The sequence below is a fragment of the Rissa tridactyla genome, chromosome 7 (genome assembly GCF_028500815.1).
Source record: "Rissa tridactyla isolate bRisTri1 chromosome 7, bRisTri1.patW.cur.20221130, whole genome shotgun sequence".
Classification (NCBI taxonomy): domain Eukaryota; kingdom Metazoa; phylum Chordata; class Aves; order Charadriiformes; family Laridae; genus Rissa; species Rissa tridactyla.
In genome coordinates this window covers 53,904,786-53,928,508 of record NC_071472.1, presented here as the reverse complement: position 1 = coordinate 53,928,508, position 23,723 = coordinate 53,904,786, and the positions used below count along the sequence as shown (strand labels likewise).

At 53.3% G+C, this 23,723-nt stretch overlaps 1 protein-coding gene across 1 annotated transcript in view; it reads left to right on the top strand.

Moving 5' to 3' along the window:
* Positions 1 to 1,187: 1,187 nt before the first annotated feature.
* Positions 1,188 to 23,723, top strand: part of LRRC75A (leucine rich repeat containing 75A) — a 93,037-nt gene continuing 70,501 nt past the window's right edge. The window contains exon 1 of the mRNA XM_054209557.1: positions 1,188 to 1,564. Coding sequence (XP_054065532.1) covers positions 1,301 to 1,564 — 264 coding nt within the window. The 5' untranslated portion in view covers positions 1,188 to 1,300. The remainder of the gene's footprint in view (positions 1,565 to 23,723) is intronic.

Below are 23,723 nucleotides of genomic sequence, written 5' to 3'. Positions count from 1 at the left end.
CAGATGGGCACAGGAGCGAGCTGCTGACAGGGATGACGGTGAGGGAGGAGGCCAGGAGGGGCAGGAGCAGCCATGGCTTGGCGTGGGAGCTGGGAGTCCCGCAGGATGCTCTGCCCGCAGCGGTCCCTGCCCGGTGCCTTACCCCGGGGACGGGGTGAGCGCAGGACCCGAGGGGACAGGCAGGGCTGCGTGCGGGGACCTCCCCACCTCAGAGCACAGCCCTGCGGGGGACGGGCACGGCCCAAGTCCCTGGAGGTCCCCTGGGGTGAGAATACAGCGGGAAACCCCTCCGTGCTCCTCCCCGGGAACCAGCGGGGATGCCCCACGCTGCCTCCTGGGGGCTGCCAGCAGCCGAGCCCCGGTGCCTCCTTTCCCCCGCTGCAACCCCCCCCATACAAGCCCAGTGCAACCCCTCCGGTACCAGCCCCCCTCCCCCCCCCAAGATGCATCCCGCAATCCCCAGCGCTGCGGGGCGAGAGGAGGAGGAGGAGGCGGCGGCGGCGGAGGAGGAGGAGGAGGAGGAAGGAAGAGCCCCGTCCGGCTCCAGCTTCCTCCGCAAGCCCTGCCTCGGTGCACGGTGCCCGCCCCCGGCCCTCCCCCGGCTCTCCCCGGTTGCATGCACCCCACAGCCGGGCGAGCCGCTCCGAGCCCAGCCGAGCCGCCTTCCCGGCCAGCCCTCGCCGCGCAACAGTTGCCCCCAAGTCGCGGCCGCCCCCCGCCTCCCTTCCCCGGGGGAGCCCCCTCGGCGCCGGGAGGAGGAGGAGGAGAAGGAGGAGGCGAGGGCTGCCCCGGGCGGGGGGCTCGGAGCCGCTGCCGCTTTGCAGGGCTGAGCACTGCCGCTTTCATCGCTCCGCTGCCGCCGCCCGGGGCCGGGAGAAGGAGCTCCTCGGATCCCGGCTTCTCGCCTCCCCGCAGGGATGGAGCGGGGTGGCGGGGCCGCGGCGCGGCTCCTCTCCGCCGGGCGCAGCCGCCCCCTCCTCCGGCTGCCGGAGCGGAGCTGCCCCGCCGCCGGGCACCGGCCCCCGTGCTAGGCTGCCGGGGGGCGCCGAGCCCCATCCCGCACCTCCTGGACCCCTCGTCCACCCCCTGAACCCTTCCTGCATCCCCCCCAACCCCCTGTGCATCCCTTTGTGCATCTCCCCTAACCCCTTGTGCATCCCACCCAACCCCCCCTGTGCACCCCCCACCCCCTTGTGCATCCCCTCCATTCCCTTCTGCACCCCCTTGTACCTCATCTCCGTGGCCGCAAGCCCCCCCCTTGCATGCAGCCCCAGGGCTGCGGGAGCCGGGGCCACACACCATGGGCACCAAGCAGACCAAGGGCTGCCAGCCGGGCAGCGCTGGGGAGAGCCCCCCGGCCCACCACCGCAAGAAGGTACCCCCCAGGGAAAGGGGGGACTTCCTCGCTTCCCTCGTGGTCAAGTCCGGCGAGAAGTTTGGGAAGGGCGGTGGCAGCAGCTTGCCCCCTTACCACCGGCGGATCTGCATGATCCAGGACATGCTGGTGCTGGTGAAGCAGGGGAAGCAGGAGGAGGCCACCGAGCTGCTGAGGCACCTGCGGCAGGTGAGGATGGGCAGGTTTCTCCTGGGGGTGGGGGGGCTGCCTGCTTTGCGGTGGGGAAAAGGCAGTCTTAGGAGCGGAACGCGTCCCAGGTTCGAAAGCCTGCTAGCAAAGAGGGGGCACGCTCCGTTTTTTGCGGGTCTAACTTTTCATGGCGTAATTTTGGGGAAGCGGCCGGGGAGCTGCAGGGTGGTCACGGTGTGGGAGATGGGAAAATAACCCCGGGGAGGTGGTTTGCATTGTCTGCAGCGAGGAACCCTGCCGGGTGCATTTTTCTCCTTCCCTTCATTGCTTGCGCTGGTAGCTCTGGGGTTTGCAGTATGCACAGCCCACTCAAGGAGGTTCCTACTCAACTTTCAAAAAGTTTGGTGTTTAAAGCAGGTCTGTAAAAGTGCTGCGGCAATTTGAGCTTGCAGCTTTGGAGAATCAGCTCTTCCCAGCTCAGGAATACCAACAGTTGGCAGCTTTGCTTTTTATCTTGTTCTTTGTGACACACAATCCCTCGGTGGAGTTTTGGTAGCGTTGGCTGGGGCTGGTAGAAACGAGCACACGAGACACTGTGCAAGAGCGAGGAATTAATTGTACGGAGCGCGAGACCTTTCCCCTTGAAAGTCTGTTTGAGCTGGGCATTAGCTGAGAAGCAACACCACGGAAAGTTGCTGTGAGCAAACAGAAAGGCAGCTGAGGAGCTCTGCATCCAGCAAATTAGCATTTAACCTTTTCTACTGATAGACAGTGATAAAAAGACCGAAGCGCTGGGTATTTTCAAGGCTCTGGGGTACACAGGGCTTTGAAAAACGGCTAGTTTTTCCAGGCAAACTGAAAACAGACCTGGCTTCAAGCTTGATTTTTCTCCCAAAGGAGCCTGCCAGGCACCCAGCTGTTTGGCGTAACCAGTTCTACCACCTGGGGAAAAGTTGCTCAGATCTTTGCTGGGCATCTGGGCATTGGCAGCTGCTTTCTTGCCCCGTGGATCTGCCCTGTGTCAGTCTGTCCGTGTGAAAACAGCTGGTCCAGAGTCTTGTGGTTTTCTTCTTGATTTTGTTTTGTGTTTTTTTTCCCCTCCATTTTCTGGTTCTGTTAACTTTTTAGCAAGTGGATGTGTTGCTCTGGGCATGTCCCTGACCCCTTCAACCCCCCCTCTTCCCCCCCCAGAGCGGCACACTTCCATTTACCCCATCGGCCAGGGTCGATGGGCTAAGAAACCCTCTTCCGGATGGTTTACGTGACTCAGGACTACCTTTGGACCCGTCCAGCTGAGAAATCTGAGCAGTTTCATATGTGGTTGTGTTCCTTTATAGAAAGCTCTTGTGACTTACTCTCAACCTGGAGATAAGGTGATTTTTCGGAGATAAATGTGTCCCCTCTCCGGGAGCCGGGGGTTCGATTCTTTGGGACGGTGACCTCTCCGTGCAGGATCTGTGTGGCCGCAGCGGGTCAAACACGTGGCCGGGAAAACCTCGTGGGGCAGAAGCGGCCGTGAGTTGGGCAGCAGATCCGTGCCAAAATGTTGTACCTTCTCAGCCCCGCCAAAGTTTTACCGTTGCCCCAGCAGCCCATTGGAGCTGGCAGAAAGGCGGGTGCTAATTTTAGAAGGTGTTTATAACAAACACCACCACCCCCCCCCCAAAAAAAAAAAAATAAATCTTGGTGCCTGTGAAGTACCGTGAGTCGCTCCCAACTTCTCTCTGGTTTCAGATGCTGTTTTTTCTCAGCGGTGCTCCGGACTGTCCTCTCCTTCCCCATGGGCCGTGCAGGGTGTGAGGGAGCTGGGATGTGTCACAGCGGCTGCCCCAGTGACAAATCTGACCGTGCGGGCATCCCGTCATCTGACTAAGGGGGGGGGGGGGGGAAGCTAGAAATTAATTTTAAAATGCTGGGGGAAGCGAGGAACCTGTTACAGTCAGATAAGTCTTTGTGAGTGAGTGTTTCTGAAGAGCTTGCTCTGATAAAATATATCTTAGAGTGTCAAAATAGGGAACACTTTGTCCTAGATACTATAATAGACTCAGAGCACGTTTTTAATGAGGCGGTATTATTCCTTGCCTCTGGGTAGCGAGTGTGGGATGCCCCAGTGAACAAATCCCAATTGCTGTGGTTTTCCATGGGCTGATTTTTGAGAGGCGGCATTTTAGGGGTGATCGGTGGCTGCAAGGAATGTTTGTTTCATTCCCGAGGCAATGGGAGTCTTGGAGGGCTGAGCTCCCATGAGCCACGTCCCGGCCTGAAAATGCGGATTTTGGGGGAAGGACGAGCTTCCCCTGAGAAGAGGGATGGACGGGTGAGCGTGGTGGGGCAGGGACCGCTCCTCATGGGCTGTAAGTACGGCACCCACCGCAGAGGGACTTGTGGTGTTGGTTGGTCCGGGGTAGTCACTAACGTAAACGTGGGATGATGCTGATGCTGCAAAACTGCGGTTTTCGAGCAAACCTAGTGACCTGGTGCCCAGCTCTCGGTTTTGTTTAGTCTTTTTATCTGTTGAAAATCCCGGCTATTTAGGTCACTGGGCGCCTTTCCACTGACTTCACCAAGTTGTGAAGCCAGCCCAGCATCTAGCGAAGGGGGTAGGTGACAGCATCCCCGCGGTTTGGAGGTGCTCCATCCTTTTTTTTTTTTTTTGAGCAGGGCGAGCGTGTTGCCAGACCTGAGGCGGACCAGCTTTCCTTGACGTAACATCCTGTGCAACCCACCCTCTGCGAGACGAGGTTTGGGGTTTTCTCCTCTCTCCTGCCAGGGCCCCCACAAAAATTGTGTTTGATAACACAACTGTAACAGGGCAGGGCAGCAAAACTTCTATTTTAAACATTGTGCCGAAGCAAGGACGGGTCCGCTCGGGCACCAGCTTCTAGTATGGCTTCTTGCATTTCACCAACTTGATCCATCCTGCTCCCCTCCCCTGAAATGGGAGCGATGCTGTTTTCTTTATAGGCTCTCGTAAGGATTAATTAGCGTTTCCAAGAACGCTTGGTGGTTGCAAGATACGAAGCAGACTTCTTTTCATTTAAAAAGGTAAAAAATGTGAACAGCAGACGGACTTATTTGCTTTGAGGCTGCTCCTCAGAGAGGTCAGAAGCGGTCTGCGGTGCGGAGGCAATTCGATCCCACTGCCTGCCCTCAAAATAACACTTGTGTTATTGCTGCGTGCTGGAGCTGGCAGCGGCCGTTCCAAAGGGTACGTGCTCCTTTGGCACAGCCAGCCCAATTTAACGACAGGTTCTTTAGCTAGAGATACCGGTTGCTCTTTCCATCTGCTCCGGTAACGCTGTCGACCGCCTGGAGCCCAAACCCCACATTGCAAAATTGAAATCCCCTCCCAAAAAAGTGCCATCCGCTGCCCTCTTTGGATGAGGAGTGTTTTCCCGTAAGCCATCCTCGCCGATGCTGCACGTAGGATGCTTTTGGCAGTTAAACACTTTGGAGGAGAAGGAAATACACTGAAATACGTAACATTTTTTGAGGCCTTTTATGGCGTTCGGGATTGCGAGAAGCTTGGTAGTCACCTGGATGGAGCCGGTTGACTTTCACGGGAGTAATTCTTGTGCTGAACAACTTTGAATACAGTTTCTCTGCTGTAAAACGACTTCCTGGATTTACCTGTTGGCATCTTCTCTGCTTTCCCGCAAGGAGCTGCTCTGGGGCCTCACCCTTTTCAGAGAAAACTGAATTAATTTGAGGGTGTCCAGCCCCTAGAGAAACCTGGGACCCTGTATCCCGACCTTGCTGCTGTCACCAGTGGGAGAATCGTGGCTCCTCTGTGCCAATGAATTGCTGTGCCTGATGCCACCAGCTGCAGGATAGGATAGGCTTTAATATTATATAGCGCATCACTTTTGGGTTTTTTTAAAATTTTTTTTAAAGTACTCTTGAGTTTCAGTGGTTAAAGCAGCCAAGTGCTGTCAGTATATTAAATTCTGGGAGTGTCTCTCCTGCTGGGGAGAGGATTTGTAAAACAAAGCATGTTTTCCTCCTCTCCGCTGCCAAACGGATCGTTTTCCCAAGTGAAATGGTGAGGCGCTTCCCAGCACATTACGTTTCACTCAAAGAATTTGCCATTGGTTATGGCTCGACGTGGAGTTTTTGCTGGGCTTTTGCTGCTGTCGCTGCTGCTCCGGCGGAGTTGGGCTGGTGGGAGAGGGGAGGAGGAGGAGGAACAAGAAGAAGAAGAGGAGGCGGCATCTGTGGGCTCTGTGCATCACCTGCCCGGGGCAGGAGGTGTACAGCAGTTCCAGGAATTCAAAGAAAAAAAGAAACAAACAGAAAAGGGAAAAAGAGGGCAAAGTATTGTAATAAAACCTCCAGGCGCTGAAGATGGCCAGAAGCCAAATGGCAAGGTCCAAGGTGCGGCAAAGCTTCAGGACTTGTACGGTGGCTTCTCTGCTCCAGCCGGACTCGCCTGGGCAGTGGCGGGGGGTGAAGGGCAGGGGAGAGGGATCAGAGCCCCAGAATGGGCAAAGGGACCTGGGAGTCCTGGTAGACAACAGGATGACCGTGAGCCAGCAATGTGCCCTCGTGGCCAAGAAGGCCAATGGCATCCTGGGGGGCATCAAGAAGAGTGTGGCCAGCAGGTGGAGGGAGGTCATCCTCCCCCTTGGTGAGGCTGCATCTGGAGCACTGTGTCCAGTTCTGGGCTCCCCGGTTGAAGAAGGCCAGGGAACTGCTGGAGAGGGGACAGCAAAGGGCTACCGAGGTGCTGAGGGGACTGGAACACCTCTCTGATGGAGAAAGGCTGAGGGATTTGGGTCTCTTGAGTCTGGAAAAAAGACGGCTGAGGGGGGGGATCTTATCAATGCTTATAAACACTGAAAGGGGGGGTGTCAGGAGGATGGGGCCAGGCTCTTTTCAGTGGTGCCCGGGGACAGGACAAGGGGTAACGGGCACAAACTTGACCATAGGAAGTTCCATCTCAACGTGAGGAGGAACTTCTTTACCCTGAGGGTGGCAGAGCCCTGGCACAGGCTGCCCAGAGAGGTGGGGGAGTCTCCGTCTCTGGAGACATCCCAACCCCGCCTGGACGCGTTCCTGTGCCACCTGCTCTGGGTGACCCTGCCCTGGCAGGGGGTTGGGCTGGATGATCTCCAGAGGTCCTTTCCCACCCCCACCACTCTGTGATTCTGTGACACCGTAACTGCAATTTGTAAAAAGAGACTGTGGGCAAACGTGCTCTGATGCCCACCGAGCCATGCAGACCCCACACCTCCCTTTGCCGTGGACAGCCTGCGACCCCCATGGTCTGTCCCCCAAATACATCCCAGCCGTGTGGGCAGATGTTCCCCTGCCTCATCCGAAGCCGACCCCTGAGTTTTGCAGCCCCGGGGGGAGCAAGGCACGACGTGTCCTGATGTCTGTCCCGCTGGGTTGGTGATTAAATGCCTGCTACTCCTGAGCAGCTGCTTGGTGCCATGGGGACTGCGTGGCACAGGGATGCTTTGTTAATTAAAGGATTAATATCTTCATCGTAAGAGGGGGCTTGGCCAGGGGGAATAGTTTCAAAAAAAATTTTTAAAATGGCTAATGTAGAGATAGTTCACTTTGGGCTCCCATGGCTTTCCCCCCACTACACCAGAGCAAAGGGCTGCGTGATAAAATTAAAAAGCAATTACTGGGGGCAATTCTTCTGCTTAATTAACATTGGTAAGTGTATTAAATGGCAGCTGATGTAGACAGAGGGCTATTTATCCCAGTTGTCCCTGTGATGTGTATCGCACCTGTCCCTATTTTCTACCCCGTTTCCCCCAGTGCTCGGGATTTTGCACTTTCTGGGGAGGCAGGAGCTGTTGGGGAGAGTTTGGCACAGGGCTGTGACGGCGACGAGCCACGGCTGACGGCTGGGGCAGCCCGTGGGGCAGCAATGAGATGGCAAAAGGCCAGTGTAACCTTCCTGGGGAGGGCAATCACCGCCTCTGGATCTCTCAGAGAAACGCGGATGTTTCCAAATCTTCCTGGGAAGCCGGCTCCGGCATCTCGTGAGTGCTCAGAGATGCTGAGGTGGGGAGGGGAAGGTTTATTTGAGTTCAGACCAGCTGGGCAGCGCTATACCCAGGAGGGCTGGAAAAGCAGGCACCCGTTTGGCCCCTTGGTGTAACTTCGTGTGCTCAGTAAAAGCTCCTGAAGCATTTCATGGCGCGATGTCAGCCTGGTCTGCGTGTTACACTTTGTGCTACACGATGTGCACCTTTGCGGTACATGCTGTGGGTCAGGAGTGCTTTCAGGGTTATTTATTTACCCAAACTACTCTTAAAAGACAGAGGTGCTGTTGCGTAGTAGATCCCGATGGAGGTGGATATGTTGTCAGGCGAGTTTGAGATGACTGCGGCGTCTCTGGCAGCTCATCAGGATGAAGGGGATGTTTTTTGGTGCCGCCTTGTCACAGATTCAAACTTTCCCCTTGAAGGATGCTGGCCCCTGGGGTTTGCACTGGCCTCGAAGCACGTGCTTCAGCCCTGCCGATGCCAAAACTGCTTCAACGTTCCTCCTCAGCCATGCGGTTTGACGGGCTAATTGACATCTAGAGCAGACCTTGGGGAGCGCTGTGGTCTGGTTGATCCGATGCAGCTTAGCCACAGCCCGCGGGTGCCTGGTGGCTGGACTGTGCTTGCTCTTGGCCCTGCCCACACCAGCCGTGGGGCATCATCCCCATGGAGAGCATCCTGTGACCCCTGGGATGCTGGAGGACCTTCAGCATCATTTCTACCATGCGAGCAAATGCCTGGTTCCTCCTCCTGAGGGCTAAGACCAGCCGATGCATCCGAGTTGACTGGGGCTGGGCTTTCTCAGCTCAGCGGGGCAGTGATGACGGGGTTTGCAGCATTGGGCTTGTATTGTCACGATCGGGAGCCCCCAGGGACGGGGAGCAGGGCCCAGGCCGGGTGCCCGCTCTGCCTACAGCACCCGTCACCGCACGGTGGAAGTTGGGTAACCCGATGGGGCGGCGTTGGGATCAGCACTCGTTTCCTTTGCTTTGGGTGGCTGACGAAACCACCAGCGCTCCCCACAGTTGTTTTTAACCCTTAGGCTGCTGGTGGCGTTGACAGCAAATGGCCACGCCTGGCAGCGGTGGGGTGTTTTCTGCCCCAAACGGGGTCTCTGCGCGTCTCGACATAACCCTGCCCCGCTGCCAGCTGCTCTTCTGCAGCCTCCTTTCTCCACTTGCTTCCCGTCCTGGCTCCTTCTGCTCTTTTTCCTTCCCCTGTGGGATTCACAGGTGGATCCATCCCAGTGTCTGCTTGGCATCTGAGCAGCCTGGGTTTAATTAACCCCCTGGAAAGTGGCTGCTGCTACTCCTCCTAAATGTGTCCTTTGGGGATGCTGAGATGCAGGGAGGGGGGGAAGGTCAGGCAGTGCCAGGGTGGGCAGACGTGGTGCGTGTTTGGCAGCGTGGGCTCAGTCCCTGGAGCACCCCTGTGCAGCAGTGATGCTCACCCTGCCGCTGGCACGGAGCAGAGCGGGTTTTCTCTTCTAGCAGGGACGTCCCTGCTGGAACTGGGGAATCACACGCATAAGAAATCTGTGTTGCCAGTGGGTGCATTAATGCAACACACTCAACACACCTGGGCAAGTCCTGCTTGCTACAGGGGTGGCAGTGAGAAGGCCTGAGCAGGGGTGAGATCTATGTTCACATATCTTGCATCTGAGAAGCGTGTCCTGGACTAGCTCCCTCCATGGCCAGTTTTCCGAGGGTTCCCGGCTCAGCCTTTCCCCCATCCCAGCTGCTGGAAGCGCTGCTGGCTCTGAGGGCTGTGTGCCTGGGGAGGTGGTGGCTCCCACGTGTGCGGGAGCTCGGGAGGTGATACCGCACGGGGATGCCTCGTCTGAAAGGGTCAGAGATGAAACGGCTGGATCTGACCCTGGGTTCCTTCCTCTGGACCCGCAGAGCCGGGCTGGGCTGGACCAGGCTGGGCTGTCTGCCGCCGGCCAGGGGCGGTGGGCACCCCGCTGCTCCCAGACGGAGGAGAAGGTCCTGCCTGTGCCCCTCCAGAGCCAGAAATCTCCAAGCTAGGAGAGGTTGATGGTTGCAGTTGGCAAGTCAGCCCCTATTCAACACTTTATCTGTTTATAGAATAGCAGGAATGTGTCTTTTTTTCCTCCCCCAGGCTGCTGCTGCTGCTTTCGCATCTGATGTAAAACGCAGCCGCTCGGGGCTCCAGCCCTCAGACAGGCTGGCATGCAGGTCTGTCTTCTTTTTTTTTTTTTTTTTTTTCCTTTTCCTTTTTATCTTGCTTCAAACTGTAAAACCCCTGTGTCTGTGGATGTCTTCTGTCTTTTGCCAGCGCGTGGGAGTGACGGTTGTGTGGGGAGAGACCTCCCTGCGGGCCCCGGCGCTGCGACCTGCGCTGTGATGGTGTGCTGGGGGTCTCGGGGGACAAGGATACAGGGGGATGCACGTGAAATTCAGTATATTGTAGCTTCTTCATAGTTTTAGATCAATAATAATATTCCATAATATTGGGGGTGTGGGGGTGTGTGTGTGGAGACCACGGCCTCCTCTTAGGTAAGGGAGATGGTTATATATTAATATTAATTTAATTCTTGTACAAAGAGATACAGGATTTTTTTAGCATTTAACAACTTCTGCAGGTCCCAGACAAAAGCCTGATGTGATTTAATGCATAATTCCCGTTCTTTCTTTTGTGTATCTCAGCCTCTTTCTTCTCCAAATTTTGGAGAAAAGACCAGCTAATGGTAAATTTAATCGTGCCTCTAAAAGCAAAAGCAAATTGTCCTTTCCATTCCTCCCCAAGCTGAGGGTTTTAGCTCCAATTACTCCTGGCTCTGACCTTGCTGCTTTGTGAACAGGAGCTGCTTCGAGCTTTCTGGTTTTCTCAGATCTTTTCAAGACACTCTGCCTTTCAGACTTCATGTCTTTCAAAGTCAGCGACGCTTTCTTTGTGGGAGGGTTTGAGCATCGCCAGCTCAAGGGAGAGCCTCAGACACGCACCGGAGCCGACGGGAGATGTCTCCTTCCTCATGCCTTTGGGTATCTCAATGGATATCTCATTCCTCAGGGCCTCTTTATGTTGTATCTCCCTAGAGGTCTGGCTCTCTCTCCATCACGGAGCAGGTTTGTTATCAGTGGAGGAAGTTCTTTACGAGATGTTTCTGGGTTTTGCGCGGGTTCCAACAGCCTGCGCATCCTTGTTGGCCCACGGAGGGTTTCCTTGAGGTCCGCTGTCCACAGGCAGTGGATCGAGCTGCTGCTTTCATCCCTTAATGTCCCCTTTTGCCTTTGAGGTTGGTTTCCGAGAAACAGCAGCAGCGTTTCCAGGGCTGCTCCGCTGCAGACCTGCTCCTGCTTCCCGCTGGCGCTGCTCCGCCTGCCCGTCCCGGCCAGGTTTCGCAACGACTGTGGGTGTGATCAGGGCGGGCAGGGGATTGCATTCATGTGTTGCACAAGAGATGACTTCCGAGGCACTATCCCTAAACTTCTAATAGTAGTTGGGTTGAAATGAACGTTAATGAATTAAAGGAGAGCCCAACCAACCAGCCTGCTCTGAGCAGGACCCTCACCTGCAGGGGATGGGTTTGTGTGTTTCTTTGGAGGATGGGGAAGCCTGTGCTGGGTTTCTCAGCTCCTTGCTTTACGTTTAGCCACAGAAAATGAGAAAATGAGTGGTAGGTGGGAAAACGAACGTCAGCCAGGTTAGAAAAGGTGAGCCATCAGTGTGGGCTTGTAGGGTGCAGAGCAGCTCAGTCAAGCTGGGGGGCACCGGGCAAGCGCTGGCCCCTGCCTTCCCCTCTCCGAAGCACTATGAGCTTGGAAAACATGATCTTAAAAAAAATAAAAATAGTGCCTTTAATGGTTCTCATATCTTTATGTCTCGCAGGGAGCAATCTTCTTTGCATAAAGATTCCTTGTGTTTGCGAGACCGAAGGGGCTCTAAGGGAATCTGTACCTGGGAGCCCCGTGTCCTGTGTCCGGGTACCACCCTGGGAATCGCTCCCGGAGCTGACTCTTCCTCTGCCTCTGGGGATGCTTAAACTGAGCCCACTCGGGGGATGGCTGCGAGCTGGCGAGCAATTAATTGCTGTCTCGTTCTGCAGGGCTGTTCCTTCGCCCCCACCCTCCCCAAGGCCAGGCGGATCTTTTTGGCTCAAGATTTAAATCCCAGCAGGGGAAAGCAAAATCTGCTGAGGAAGGAGAGCAGACATGCCCTTAGCCTTTTGCAGTCGATGGTGGGAAATGGTTATTTTAGCTGGAGATGTGCTGAGGGGTTTTGCCGGGACACCTCTCTGCCTGCAGAGCCGGTCCCATGGAGCACAGTGCGTGTGGTGGGGACTGGTACCATCTCTCTGACCGCGGTTTGGGAGACCCCCAGCTGCAGCGAGAAGTGGAAAGCAGAAGGTTGGGCGTCCCACGAAATGGCAAGTGTGGGGGTGAGAGCTGAAGGACTCTGAAGGATGCAAACCCCAAAAGGTAAAAGAGCACCTTGAGGCAGACCCCCAACTCCCATGCGTGAGGGATGCGTTGTACCCACTGCAGCATCTACCATGGGTTTTGCTTGTGTTGACTATGCCCCAGGCCCACGTCCAGCCTGAGCTCACCAAATTCAGGGTAGTGAAGCACAAGTCTCTGCAGAAGCAGGACTTGGACCTGTCCAAACAGCCCATCCTTGATGGTCCCCTCTCTGAAGGTCCCTGTTGATCCATGGTGGCCCATAAGCAGGGCTAACAAAGCTTGCCGTTGTTCTGATGTTCCTTCATATGTTTCCTTGTATCCCATCTACTTGGACACAGCTATCCCTGCTTGGAAGAAGAGGGTATTTGAGGAAAATCTCATGCCCGATGGCTGCTGTGGGCTTCCTGGGCAAAGGCAGAAAGTGTCAAGCAATTTGGGATGCGAGTGTGAATGACCTACATCCATGGCGGTGACCGCAGCCAAAATCAGCAAGGAGGGAATCTTGTTTTAAGAAGCTTTTTTTTTTGTGGGTAGGATTTTTTTTTTTTTTTGTCATTCTGTAAGAAAGAGGACGTTTTCCTGTTTGGTTGTAAAGAGCTGCTTCTACTTGGTGTAATCGGATACTTCCTTTTCCGAGCAAGGAGCCTGGTGTATCTGGGGGCGTTTATTTAGGCAGCTGTTTGGCCGGGTGATTAATTTTGTATGTTTTTATTCTGGTGGGAAATGGTGAATTTGGGGTTTACATGATTGATTTATTCTTTTGTATTTCTGACTCAAGTTACATGGAGATGAAAACAAGAGTTTAAAATGCAGAAAACTAGTATTTTAATGTTATTTGATCAGTTAAACTCAAAATATGCTGGATATGTAGGGCAGACAAAGTAAACATCTCAAACCACACTTTACATTTAAAGCTAGTCGATTCATTAACTCTAGTATTAATTTTACATAATGAATTACACTTCTGGTCACCATAATTAGTGATCTTGGCCTCTCGGGTTGCTGGTTTACTTGCAGATTGGAAAACATACGTTGCTCCGTCGTACCCCTGATTTGTTCGTTGGCTTGTTGAAGTCAGGTGTTGAGCTGGACCAGGTGAATTAACTGAAATGAAGATGTTTTCTTTGTCCTTGTGAGAGAGCCAGGTTCTCCCCAAAGCTGTGTTGGTACTTCAGTCTTTTCTGGTTGTGTTTTCATCAGCGACTTTCCTTAAAACTTCGGCAGCCGGCACGTCCTGCTTGCCTAGGCTAACGTGAGCTGTTTAATATTAAAGCACGACCATAGGTTGGCATCACCTTAAATTGCTTGTTTGAAATGAGCGTTTCAAAGTAAATGTATTTAATATTTAAAGCTGTTTTAAATAGCAGTATTAATTGAATTTCAATGTCGTTGAATTGAATCCTTGTACAACCCTTAATTCTTCCTCAGCAAGGTGGGGCATTTACTGCGTTCTTTACTGAGCCGAGCGCCTTTACCGTTGGGTTTCTGGGAAGAGACTGAGTGATCTGGGAGGATCCCACCCCTGTAGCTGCCAAGCCTCACTTAGCCCTAGTTTGGAGGCACCTGCCAAGGTGGATCCTCTGAGGAGCATCCAAATTCCCTGGTGCCAGAGGGGGAAGTTACTATGAAAGTCTTCAAGAAAGAGTTTACTTTCCAAGCTTCTTCCCTCTGAGCCAAGTACGAAATACCAGATCCCAGCCCAGAATAGCCTCCGCTCTCCCTAATAGTTAAAAATCTTATGCTGGAAATAAAAACACACAAGCATGGGACAAAAACATGTGAAAATACTTAATTTCTTCCCTTAACCCCCAAAACCTACTGACTTTCCTTTGATTATATGTTCCTGTAAGCGAGGGGCAAGGTTCCCAGTTCCCCGTGGTGTAAATCACAGCGCTGACTGAGTCTTGGGGTGGGAAGATGGGAGGCTTTTGAAACACCCTGCGAAAAGCGGAGTTAATTTTCCCCAGCTGATGGGCTCATCCATTACCTTCCCAATCAGCATCCTATTTTTCTGCGGGTGTTTTGAGAGGAAACCCTCATCTCGGCAGTTCCCTTCCTCAGGCTGCCTGGCAGCCTCTCATACAGCCGACGAAATCAATATATTATTGTGTGTGCTGTTCCCAACCTGTCAGGCTGTAGAGTGGGAATTACAGACTGCCTGCCCAGCGAGCGGGGCGGAGGGCTGCGATTTATACAGCCGGTCTGAACAGCGGGCTGCGCTTGACAGATTTGGAGGGGAATTAAGAGCTTGATAGCTTTGGAGGGGAATTAAGAGCATTCAGCGTGGCCCTCTTTATTGCAGGTATGGAGCTGTGCCTCCTGTCCTTGCCGTCGCCGAGCGTGAGGCTGTGCTTTTCATCCTCTCTTCAGTCTAGAAGCGTGGCTCTTAACCATATTTCCAAGTGCCCTTAAAACCACTGAGCATCACCAGCGTGGGTGATGCAAACTGGCTCCTTCCGCGTCTGTGTGGTGTTACTTGCAGCGGGGCCACGATGCCCGTGTTACAACGGGCTCGGGAAAGACCCTGACCCAAGTGAGCGCTTGATGGGTGTAGGTGAAAGCCCTATTTCTGCCCCAAATGAGAGATGGCGGCGTGTCAAATGGCGCCGTGGCCGATGCTGTTCATAGCAGGGTGGTGTAGCCCCAGCTGATGCTGCTGGGGACTCTCCTTTGTGTCTCGGTTTCCCCATGTATGAAGTAGGAGCGTGCTCTGGACCCACATCCATCGGGATGCGCGGGGACCCGCGTTCGGGAGAGCTCCTCCTCCCTGGGACTTGCAAGTGCAAGCAGGTCTGAAGTGTTCAGCTGCGTTATTTCACTGATTTGACTTAAGCAGGGGGAAAAGGTGTCGTTGAACTATACATGCCCAACATCTGCTTTCTGACATCTCCTTTTTGAGTATAAAAAAATCCACTCCTTTACACGGGTGAATGCCAGAAGATGCATTTCTTCTCTCTGGCCTTGCTGCGTTAGGATGAGGGTGTCGGGAGCTCCGAGAGCTGCTAGGACTCCGGGTTGTCCTGGCTTTTAGGACATGTGAATCTCTATAAACCTCCCGGGTGCATCATAAGCAACATGGGACTCCGTGTGTGTGCAGCATCCAGCACAGCAGGTCCCTGCTCCCACATGGGGACCGGCTGCTGTAACCGTACCACCGGTTGACTTTCCAGTGCACGGCACTGGTCGTTAAACGGATAGGCTGAACTGCAAAAAAGAAACAGCATCAGTGCTCTTTCTGATCTCCTGCATGCTCTCCATGCATGAATGGGTCTGGTCAGTCTTCCCTCTGGTTTCCTTCCCACCCTGTTACTGTCCAGAGGAGGAGTGTGGAGGAGTTGGCAGGGTGCAGGTGACGGGGGCAGGTGACAGGGTCAGCCCATCGGCACCAGCTCAAGGTTTGGCTCCGGTCGACTGCTCCATCCCTGTTCAAACAGATGTAAAGCAGTTCTCTGATGAGATTAACTCCCTGAAACGTGGTGAGGAGTCTCTGCGTGGGGTGCTTTCATCTCTTGCCCATCAGCTGCTATTCTCCACCAACACAAAGAAAATAAACTGAACTCCTCTCCTGCAAGCCATTTTTTAAAAAATTCTCTTTTAGTGTTGCCACATCCTGTAAATCAGCTGTATTTTCCACAAGGACTCATGTTTGCTTCTGTGCTCTCCCTTCAGAGGAGACAATGCCGGAGCAAAAATGTGGAAGAGCCTGAAATAATCCCTGTCCTGGTTTGCCCAAAGGCAGGGATAAAGTGCCATTCCTGCAGGTTTAGGTCATTTCACAGTTTGCTTCTGTTGATTGCAGAAGGATGAGAATAACATCTTGCTGCCGAGCACCACGTGCAAAGCCTTGGTGGGACCCGGCGCTGACCAAGCTCCGTCTCCGGATACTTCATCTCCACGAGCCGGCAGGATGCCACAGGGCTGATTTGCAGCTCGGGTGCTCCGGGCTCTGCTGCTAATTCAATGGAACGAAACTCTCTCCAGAGGGAGTTGCACAAAGCGAAAGAAAGAGTGGTGAGAAAGAAAAGCTGGTTTTGTGGTCGGGTTCTGCAGTAGGACCTGGGGGTTACGAGCTTCTGCCGTGTGTGTTAGTGCGATGCTTTTGCATTAGGCAGGATTTTCTTGGCCTGACCCAGGTTTTACCGTTACGGCAGCTAAATGCGGCATAGAGGTGGTGACATGGGGGGAGCGAGCAGCAGGTTGCAGGACCGTGGCGCGTGGGGAGAGACGTGGCTTCGCTGCCTGGCGCTGGTGGGCTGTGCTCAGCCCTGAGCAGAGGTCGGGAGAAAGCCCCGGGCAAACCATAAAGGGGCTGGTTTGATCAGCTTGGCCAAAAGGGTTTGCCAGGGCTAACGGGTGAAGAGCAAAGGTGTATGGCCCCTGGGAAGCGGGCACATGGGGTCTTGTGGCTCCCCTCTTGCAGCAGCTGGGCACCTCCCCGTGCTTTGCCTTCATCCCCCCTCCAAAACCCAGGGAAGGGGGGAAGCATCTGTCCTACTCACTTCGCAGAGGGCATGGAGGGACAGGAAGGCTGAGCATCCCCCCGCTAAAGGGGAAGGAGAGCGTCCGCTGGAGCGGGGAAAGCCCCAAGAACAGGGACGGCGGTGTCCAGAGGTGGCAGAGCCACGAGGAAGGCTTGGGGCAGCTGCTCCTTATCTCTTTCTGAGCAGGCATTCAGGGACGATAAAGTAAAAAAGGAAAGTGATAACACATATTAAGTCTGCTTGTCAGCCTGCCGGCCCTCAGAAGTAGCTTTTTCCAACCTATTTACTTGTCAGCGGTGGTTTTGCATCAGCCTGTGGCATCTTCAGAGAGAAACAACGTTTTCTTTCTTCTTGTTTAATGTCTTGCAAAAGGAGTCTTTCCTTCAAGCATGATTCTCTGGCGTTTCTTGGGGGGGAAGAAGGTCCCATGACTCGTTTGGTGTTATTGCGTGTTAAATGCCAGCCCAGCCCATGGCGAATGCCGTGGTTTACCCACATCCCTTGTGTGTGAGGTTGTAGGTGTCTGGTTCGCCACGGGCCAGTGGCTTCTACACTTGGAAACCAGCCCAATGACTGTATTAGTCACGTCTCAGTGCTGTCTTGATATTGAAATCAGCTGTTTCATGGCCAATTGAGGAATTTCAGCTCAGGGTTGTGGATGTCTCAGTGAGACCGGAGCAGGGGAGGGAAAGCTCGGCTTGCCGGCAGACGGGGCTGCGCAATGAGCTCATCTTGGCTTTGCTCTTGCTCAGCTCATCGTCTTGCATCAAGTTTCATCAATTATTCAGCCCTGCCGTTGTATCGGGAAAACAATATTAAGAAGTTGGTCCTGCATCCTGAAGGCTTCTAGGGTTCTTCGGTCTCTGCTGTTAGCTTCGGGAGAAACTGGTGGTCAAAAATATTAGTGTTGGCTATTTTGAAGTTGGAAAATAAATGTTCCTGGCTTGTAATGCCGGAGCTGTGGTGAGAGTTTTGGGCCAAAGGCTTTGTTCTAGCACCTGTGGAAATATTCTTTGTCCATAGTGTTTCATGGGGTCTAGTTTAGTTTTCCCAGGAAGGCTCAACCACCCACAGAGAAGGACGAGGGATTAGCAGGGTACTCTGTTACCGCCGGCATTTCAGGCCTCTGCTGCTGTCTGGGGACACTTCCTACGGTGGTGTCACATTGTAAGGAAACAGGGAAATAGCCCAGGGCATGGAGAGAGAGGCTTTTCTTGCTGGGTGCTTTGCTGATGTTCCTCCAAGGTTTGTGTAAGGGGAGGTTTTGGCTGTCCTCGCAGGCTACATGAGGAGAACTCATAGGCAAGTTTCTCAGGTGCAAAAAGCATTCCAGAAGTTGTCTCCTTGTAGTGAACAAGCAAAACCCAGCGTGAGCCATGGGGATACATGCCCCGGAGGTGGTGTGTGTTGGACCCCACTGGTGTGGGCAGCAGTGTTGGGGGTCAACAGCCACGTTTGGGGGGTGAAATTCAAAAGGATGCTGGGAACTGATGGAGCAGGAAGGATCTGCGGTAGGGTAAACAAAGGAAAAGCCAACAGCACGTACTGAGAACAGCCTAAAGCTGTTAGGGATGGGGCAGAGGGGCTGATCTGACTTGCCAGCTGTGTGCTGAAGGGAGAGATCAGCCCATGCTTGTGCTGGATCACCGTGATGGACGATGTGGTTTCTCCAACATGGTGCCTGAAGATGCTGTTTTGCAGCTGACAGCCTGGACCTTGCGGGGCTGGAGGTGACAAGAGTCGGCCCATCAGGTGGCCTGTGCCTTGGTGCTGGATGTGCAGGCTACGGGTCTTGGGCAACTAATCAGCCACGTGGAGCTGGGATGGTTACTCTAGTTCAGGAGATGCAGCTGAAGGGTTTATCTAGGGACCAGTTGAAGAGAAAGCCTGGAAAGGTGGGCTGAAATAATACTTCTGTTTAGTGCCCATCCACTTCAAGGAGACCTCAACACTCGAGTCCAGTTCAGTCTGGTTTTGGGGGTTTTACCAGGTTGGGATAAGGTAGGGGGAAGGCTCTGTAGGCAACTTGTTAAATGGAAAACTGCTTTGCTTCTCTGTGGATGAAGACTGCAGAGTGTTAAGATGAAGGACCTGAGGGTTGCCCGGACCAGCTGACATGTTGGATGCTACAAGCCTTAATCCCAAAACCACCCCATGGAGGTTTATGTCAGCATCTTCATTGAGAGCGCAGGCTCTTCTATCTGAATGAAAACCAGTGCCAAAAATCAGAGTCACCCACCAGCTGTCCTTTCATCCTTTTGGCCCTCACTGTTGCTTGCCAAGAAGGAAACCCCTGCGGCCTGTCGGGCACCTCCATCCCTCAGTGGAAACTCCTGCTTTGGCTGGTTCCAAATGGGATATCTAATGGTTGAGTCCGTGGTGCCTGTTCCGTGCAAACAGCGACTCTTTGCTGGTGCAGAGGCTCTACCTTCCTCATGAGGGAACCCATTTGTGTGGAGCCAGGTGTTTGGGAGATGCAGAGCAGCTTCGGGCGGAGGAAGAGGAGGAGGCACGGTGGTGTGCAGGTCAGTGGAGGACTGTGAGCCACAGCCCACTGTCGGCACCGCTTCCTTCTTGTGTCTTGGCCTCTCTGACCATGCTAAACTTGTGAGAACCAACTGTGTGAATCCGGGTTTTTATCCTCAGTGCCAGGGCATGGAGTTCAGCCGTGCTCCTGTGGGTGTTAAAACAGAATAAGACCTGACACAGGAATCGCGATCTCCAATGTAAACCTCTTCTCGAGCTGCCTCCTGCCTTGTTACTGGGACTGACTGGTGGTCCTCTTGGTCCTCGTCTCAGACCCCAGCAGTAGAGGTTGGGTAGAAGCCACTGGTGGAAGGAAACTCCTAATCGGTGGTTATGAGAAGTAAAAGCCGGTACTGAAATCTGCATTGCATCAGCTGGAAGTGCAGGGGCTCTGGCGTGACTCAGCAGTGGAAGCAGCAGGTTTTGGATGAAGCTGTCTCCTGCAAAGTGAGCTTGAGGCACGGCTGTTATCGCGCACGAGCGTCGGCTAATCGCGTGCTATCATCTACCGGGCGTTGCACCGCCACAAATCCATCACATGCTGAATTTCCTTCGTAGGAGCTTCCTGGGCAAAGGTATGTTTTCTGTCTAGGTCATCCCGAGTTCATTTGGCGCACGCTGCCGGCATCTTCGCTGGGAAATGAAATATCAACATGAGCAGCTTAATGGCTCTGACTGTCAAACAAAGCAGAAATATTCTAATTTTTAATCGGGGGGGACTTTGACACATCTTATTGCTGAACAGGATGTACTGCTGCCTTTCTGAGCGGGAGGCAGCTCCCGGGCGGGCAGGAGGGGATGTCCTTGCTTCACCCTGCCTGGCCTGGGGGTGCTGCTGTGGGTTTGGGGGTGCAGAGAGCACCTCTTCCCCCTCGGGAGAGGACCCAGAGCCTGCAAAGAGGGCAAGAGGCATGGAGCAAAGCAGAGAGGCTGTTTATTTTCTGTGTCCGTTCACCACCAGAGATGAAACCTGGGCAGAATTTCTCTTCTTGGCCAAGCGCGGGGGTCTCTGGCCACGCGTAGGTTAACGTGTCACATCCCTCGCAGCCACCGCCCTCGGAGCCCTTCTGCAGCGGTGTGCGGTGAAATGAAGAGGAGGATCTTAATAGCGCTTACTGGAAGCGTTTGCTGGCGAGTTGGTGCGCTGGCTCTCGCAGGGCAGAGCGCTTCTCGGACCAGCCCAGCCTGCAAATTGCCTGTGTCCCCTGGGCTCTCGTTGCCTGCTTTAGTGCTAAATGCTCTGCTGCTGATCTCTTAAGCTGCATTTCGCTCTGGCAAGCTGGTGGCCGCAGTGTGTCCTGGCCGTTGCTTCTCAAATTGTACCCTGTGCTGCTGTGAAGGGCCTGGGCAGCGGAGAAGGGAAGTTTTGCTTAGGAAAAACCTGTACTAAGTGCTCTGCTGATCAAAGCCTCTTGGCTTCAGTGGGACTTAAACATGTGCTTATAGTTAATCAGGTATTTAAGTGGTTTTCTGACTTGGCAAGCATGAGATAAGATATCCCGAAGGAGGAGGAGGAGGGCAGAACCGTGGCCTCCCAGCTGAAGGTGTTTGCAAATGTGGATGTTAAAGGCAGAAGGCAGCAGAGTGTGAGTCTGGGGATGGGGGTTTAACTTGCTCAGCCTCAGCTTCTCTGGTTCGTTCAGGGCAAGACTCTCTGCATCCTCCCTTCACCCTGGGGGGACGAAGCAGCGCGGTGATGGGGAGTAACCCAATAAGCTCACACTGCCCCAGGGCAGGGGACCAGGCTTTTCAAGATGCGGAGGATGCTGCCTGCATCTTCAGGCACCTTTGCACCGCTGTAGATCTGCTCAGCTTTCCGTTGTGTTCTCCTCCATCTTGCTGCTGGGGAAGCTGACGAATAGAGAAATTATTTGCTCAAGATGGTGCAGCAATTCAGCAGCTAACATGGAGAGCCCTGACTCCTGCTGCCGATAACAGACGGGGCTGGGAGTACCTCCCTAAAACCAGAATAACTCCATCATTTGTGAGACTTACGGAGTCTTTGATCATCATCTTCCCCTGTGAAAAATTGGGAAAGTGATTTAGTAACCTGCCTGAAAGCAGAAGGAGGAGATGGGGACAGAGCAGGTAGCAGCTCTCCATGGCTCCTGCTGTACTTCTCTATTTGGAGTCAGCTCTGACACCTTTGCAGTATCTTTTCATGCAGACGTGGAGCTCGGTGGTGATCGGAGCATGGCAGGCAAAGCAGTGCCGGTGGGAAACCCTCACTGCCTGTGGGTGTTGGTGCCAGGCGTCCTTTGGGGTTCAGCTGTACAGCCATGCCGTGCTTTGCTCTCGTGCTGCCCATCACCTTGGCATCACGTGCTTTTAGGCACAGCTCCTGCAAAAAAGGCGTTTCACAGGCTTCATTAGGAGTTAATCCGAGAAGTGGGTGATATCCCTGCTTCTCCCTAGGCTGGTGCTGCGTGGATGTGGCTGGTTTCAGAGCGTGTCTGTTATCATCCCGTAATTAGGGGGATAGCTCACCGGCTCGGCGCGGTGGGTATCTTTGTGTAAAAGTGTGTGTGGTGGGTGTTTAATGAAACTGCTTCTGAGCCGCCTGCTCTCGGTGTCTGGAGAGAAACGGGCTGCCAGCTCCAAGTCTAATTCATGAAGAGATGGGATTGCCGAGGAGTTTGTCCCTTCCCTGCGCTGCTCGAGCAACCCCTGCCCCTCGCGTGGCTTTTGGGAACACGCTGGGTGGTAACCATGGGTGTGCATCTCCATTCAGTGATGGAAGCCTTTTTTCATCGTAATCACAAGAACATGATGGCACATAATATATCCTTTTCCCTTTTTCTGAGTGAAGTTAGGAGTGCCAGCCCTCTGTGTTAAATAGCATCCTCCCTGATTTCTTCTCCCTGCTGCAAGCGCTTCAGGCGCAGGTTTATCTGGTTTTCTTGCTGGGCAGTTCTTCGGCAGCCGTTCATTCCCGGTGCCGGTTGCATCCCACTGCAGGAGAAACAGACCCCGCCGAGCTCGTTAGGTGGCCTGGGCTGGTCTTGAATATGTCTCCATATAAATGCGCAGCATTACAGTTACCATAATTATTATGCGAAGCATAGATTATTCTAGCATACAAGTGTGTTATGTATTGATTTGCCATCGCTTTGAATCCCATTACATGAAGCTGCTTTATTAATGGACTTTGCCCCTGCTTGAGAATAACTGGGATGCTGGATTTGCAAATGAAAGAATTGAAATTCATGTTGTCCATGTTAATTACTTGTGCGATGCTGGCCTTCTTGGCAAGCCGATAGAAGCTGTGGAAACCTTTATTTTTATTCCATTCCCGTTGCTCTGTCTTAAGTAAGAAAATGAGTTTGGTGCTGTGGGAGTTGTTTGTTCTGCTCCTTTGTCTCTTTTAACTGTGGAGAAGGTACCAAGCATGGAAAGAGGCTTCATCCTTGGCGTGGAATAGGCTGTTGTTAACTCAGGGTAAGTCTCAATGCAGAAAAGGGGCAGGGAGGTTTTATTTCAATGTCAAGTTCAACCCTACTTTCTCATCTCTTGCTTTGAGCTAAAATCTACCTGGATCTTGTTCCCTCTAAGGTTTTACAGTGCCAAATCTCTAATACATGTCGTCTTGCAGCGACACGTAGAGGAGGGGGTGCTCAGGCTGAGACAGGAGGGGATCGTACCCATTGCCTTGCCTACCAGGGCGTGGTTTTGGCTATGGCAAAACATTTCACCTACTGATTCAGCCGTGGGTTTGCTTTCCAGAGGTGCTGATGGCAGCCCAAGAGCGTGGCAGGGCTTTGGAGATGTTTGGTGTGTTTAGGGTAGCGCCAGTGGTGCGCGTTGCAGTGTCTGACTCTTCCCTTGCCTCTGTCTACCCAAACCCATTTCTGTCCCTGCTGTCCTCTCACCCAGGCTTCTTGCAGTGGGATAAATGGCACAAAAAAAAAAAGGCTTGACCTGTTCTTATTGGAGTCAGCTGCAATTTGTTCATTTAAATGATCTTTTTGTAACGTTCATATTGTTCCGCGGCAGCCGCTTTAAGGAGTTAATTGAATATTTCTCTCTCTCTCAAAGATGTCTTAAATTAACTTCCCTTGAATAACCTACTCTGGAGAAGAGCTGTGTTGAGGAATCATTGACGCTTATTTTTACTAACCCCTGTATCAGTAAGATCTCAGGTTTTATTCTAGCACCTATCTGCTTTGAAGGATCCCAAAGCAATTGTCGAAGCATTTGTATAGTCTCCCACCGCTGAAATTCAGTCCCTTTGAAGTAGAGCTTAGCATCCATTGAGCAGTAACAATACATCCCTCCATAGCTAATGCAATAATAATCAACCCAGGGCTTGGAAGTGAAACCAGGTTTTAGATCGCAGTTATTGGATTGCAAGCTCTTATTGTATGTGCAGTAACGGATTGATTTCTTTGGGGTGCAGGTGGTGGGGGGTCCAGGAGGCTTCCCGGTGATATGGTAACATCATTATCGACGCCGCAGGTTCAGCGTGACGTGCCTGGGAATTTCAGTACGTGGGGATGATGTGGGAGTGTTTCCCGGTGGCTCGCGTGGCTGCATCCGTGTGCTCGCTGCTTGGCAGAGCTGTACGTCAAACCAACCCCCCCCAAATCAGCTAGGTGTGGGTAATCCCCGCTGCAGCACTGCCAACACAGACCTGACTGATCCCCTGAAATTCTCGGGTTTCTTTTTCCATCGTTGGATTGCAACAGCTCTCCTGGCTGAGGAGAGGAGGGGAGATCTTCAGAAAGCAGCGTTTTGGATGGGTAGAAAAGCAAATGTGGCCTTT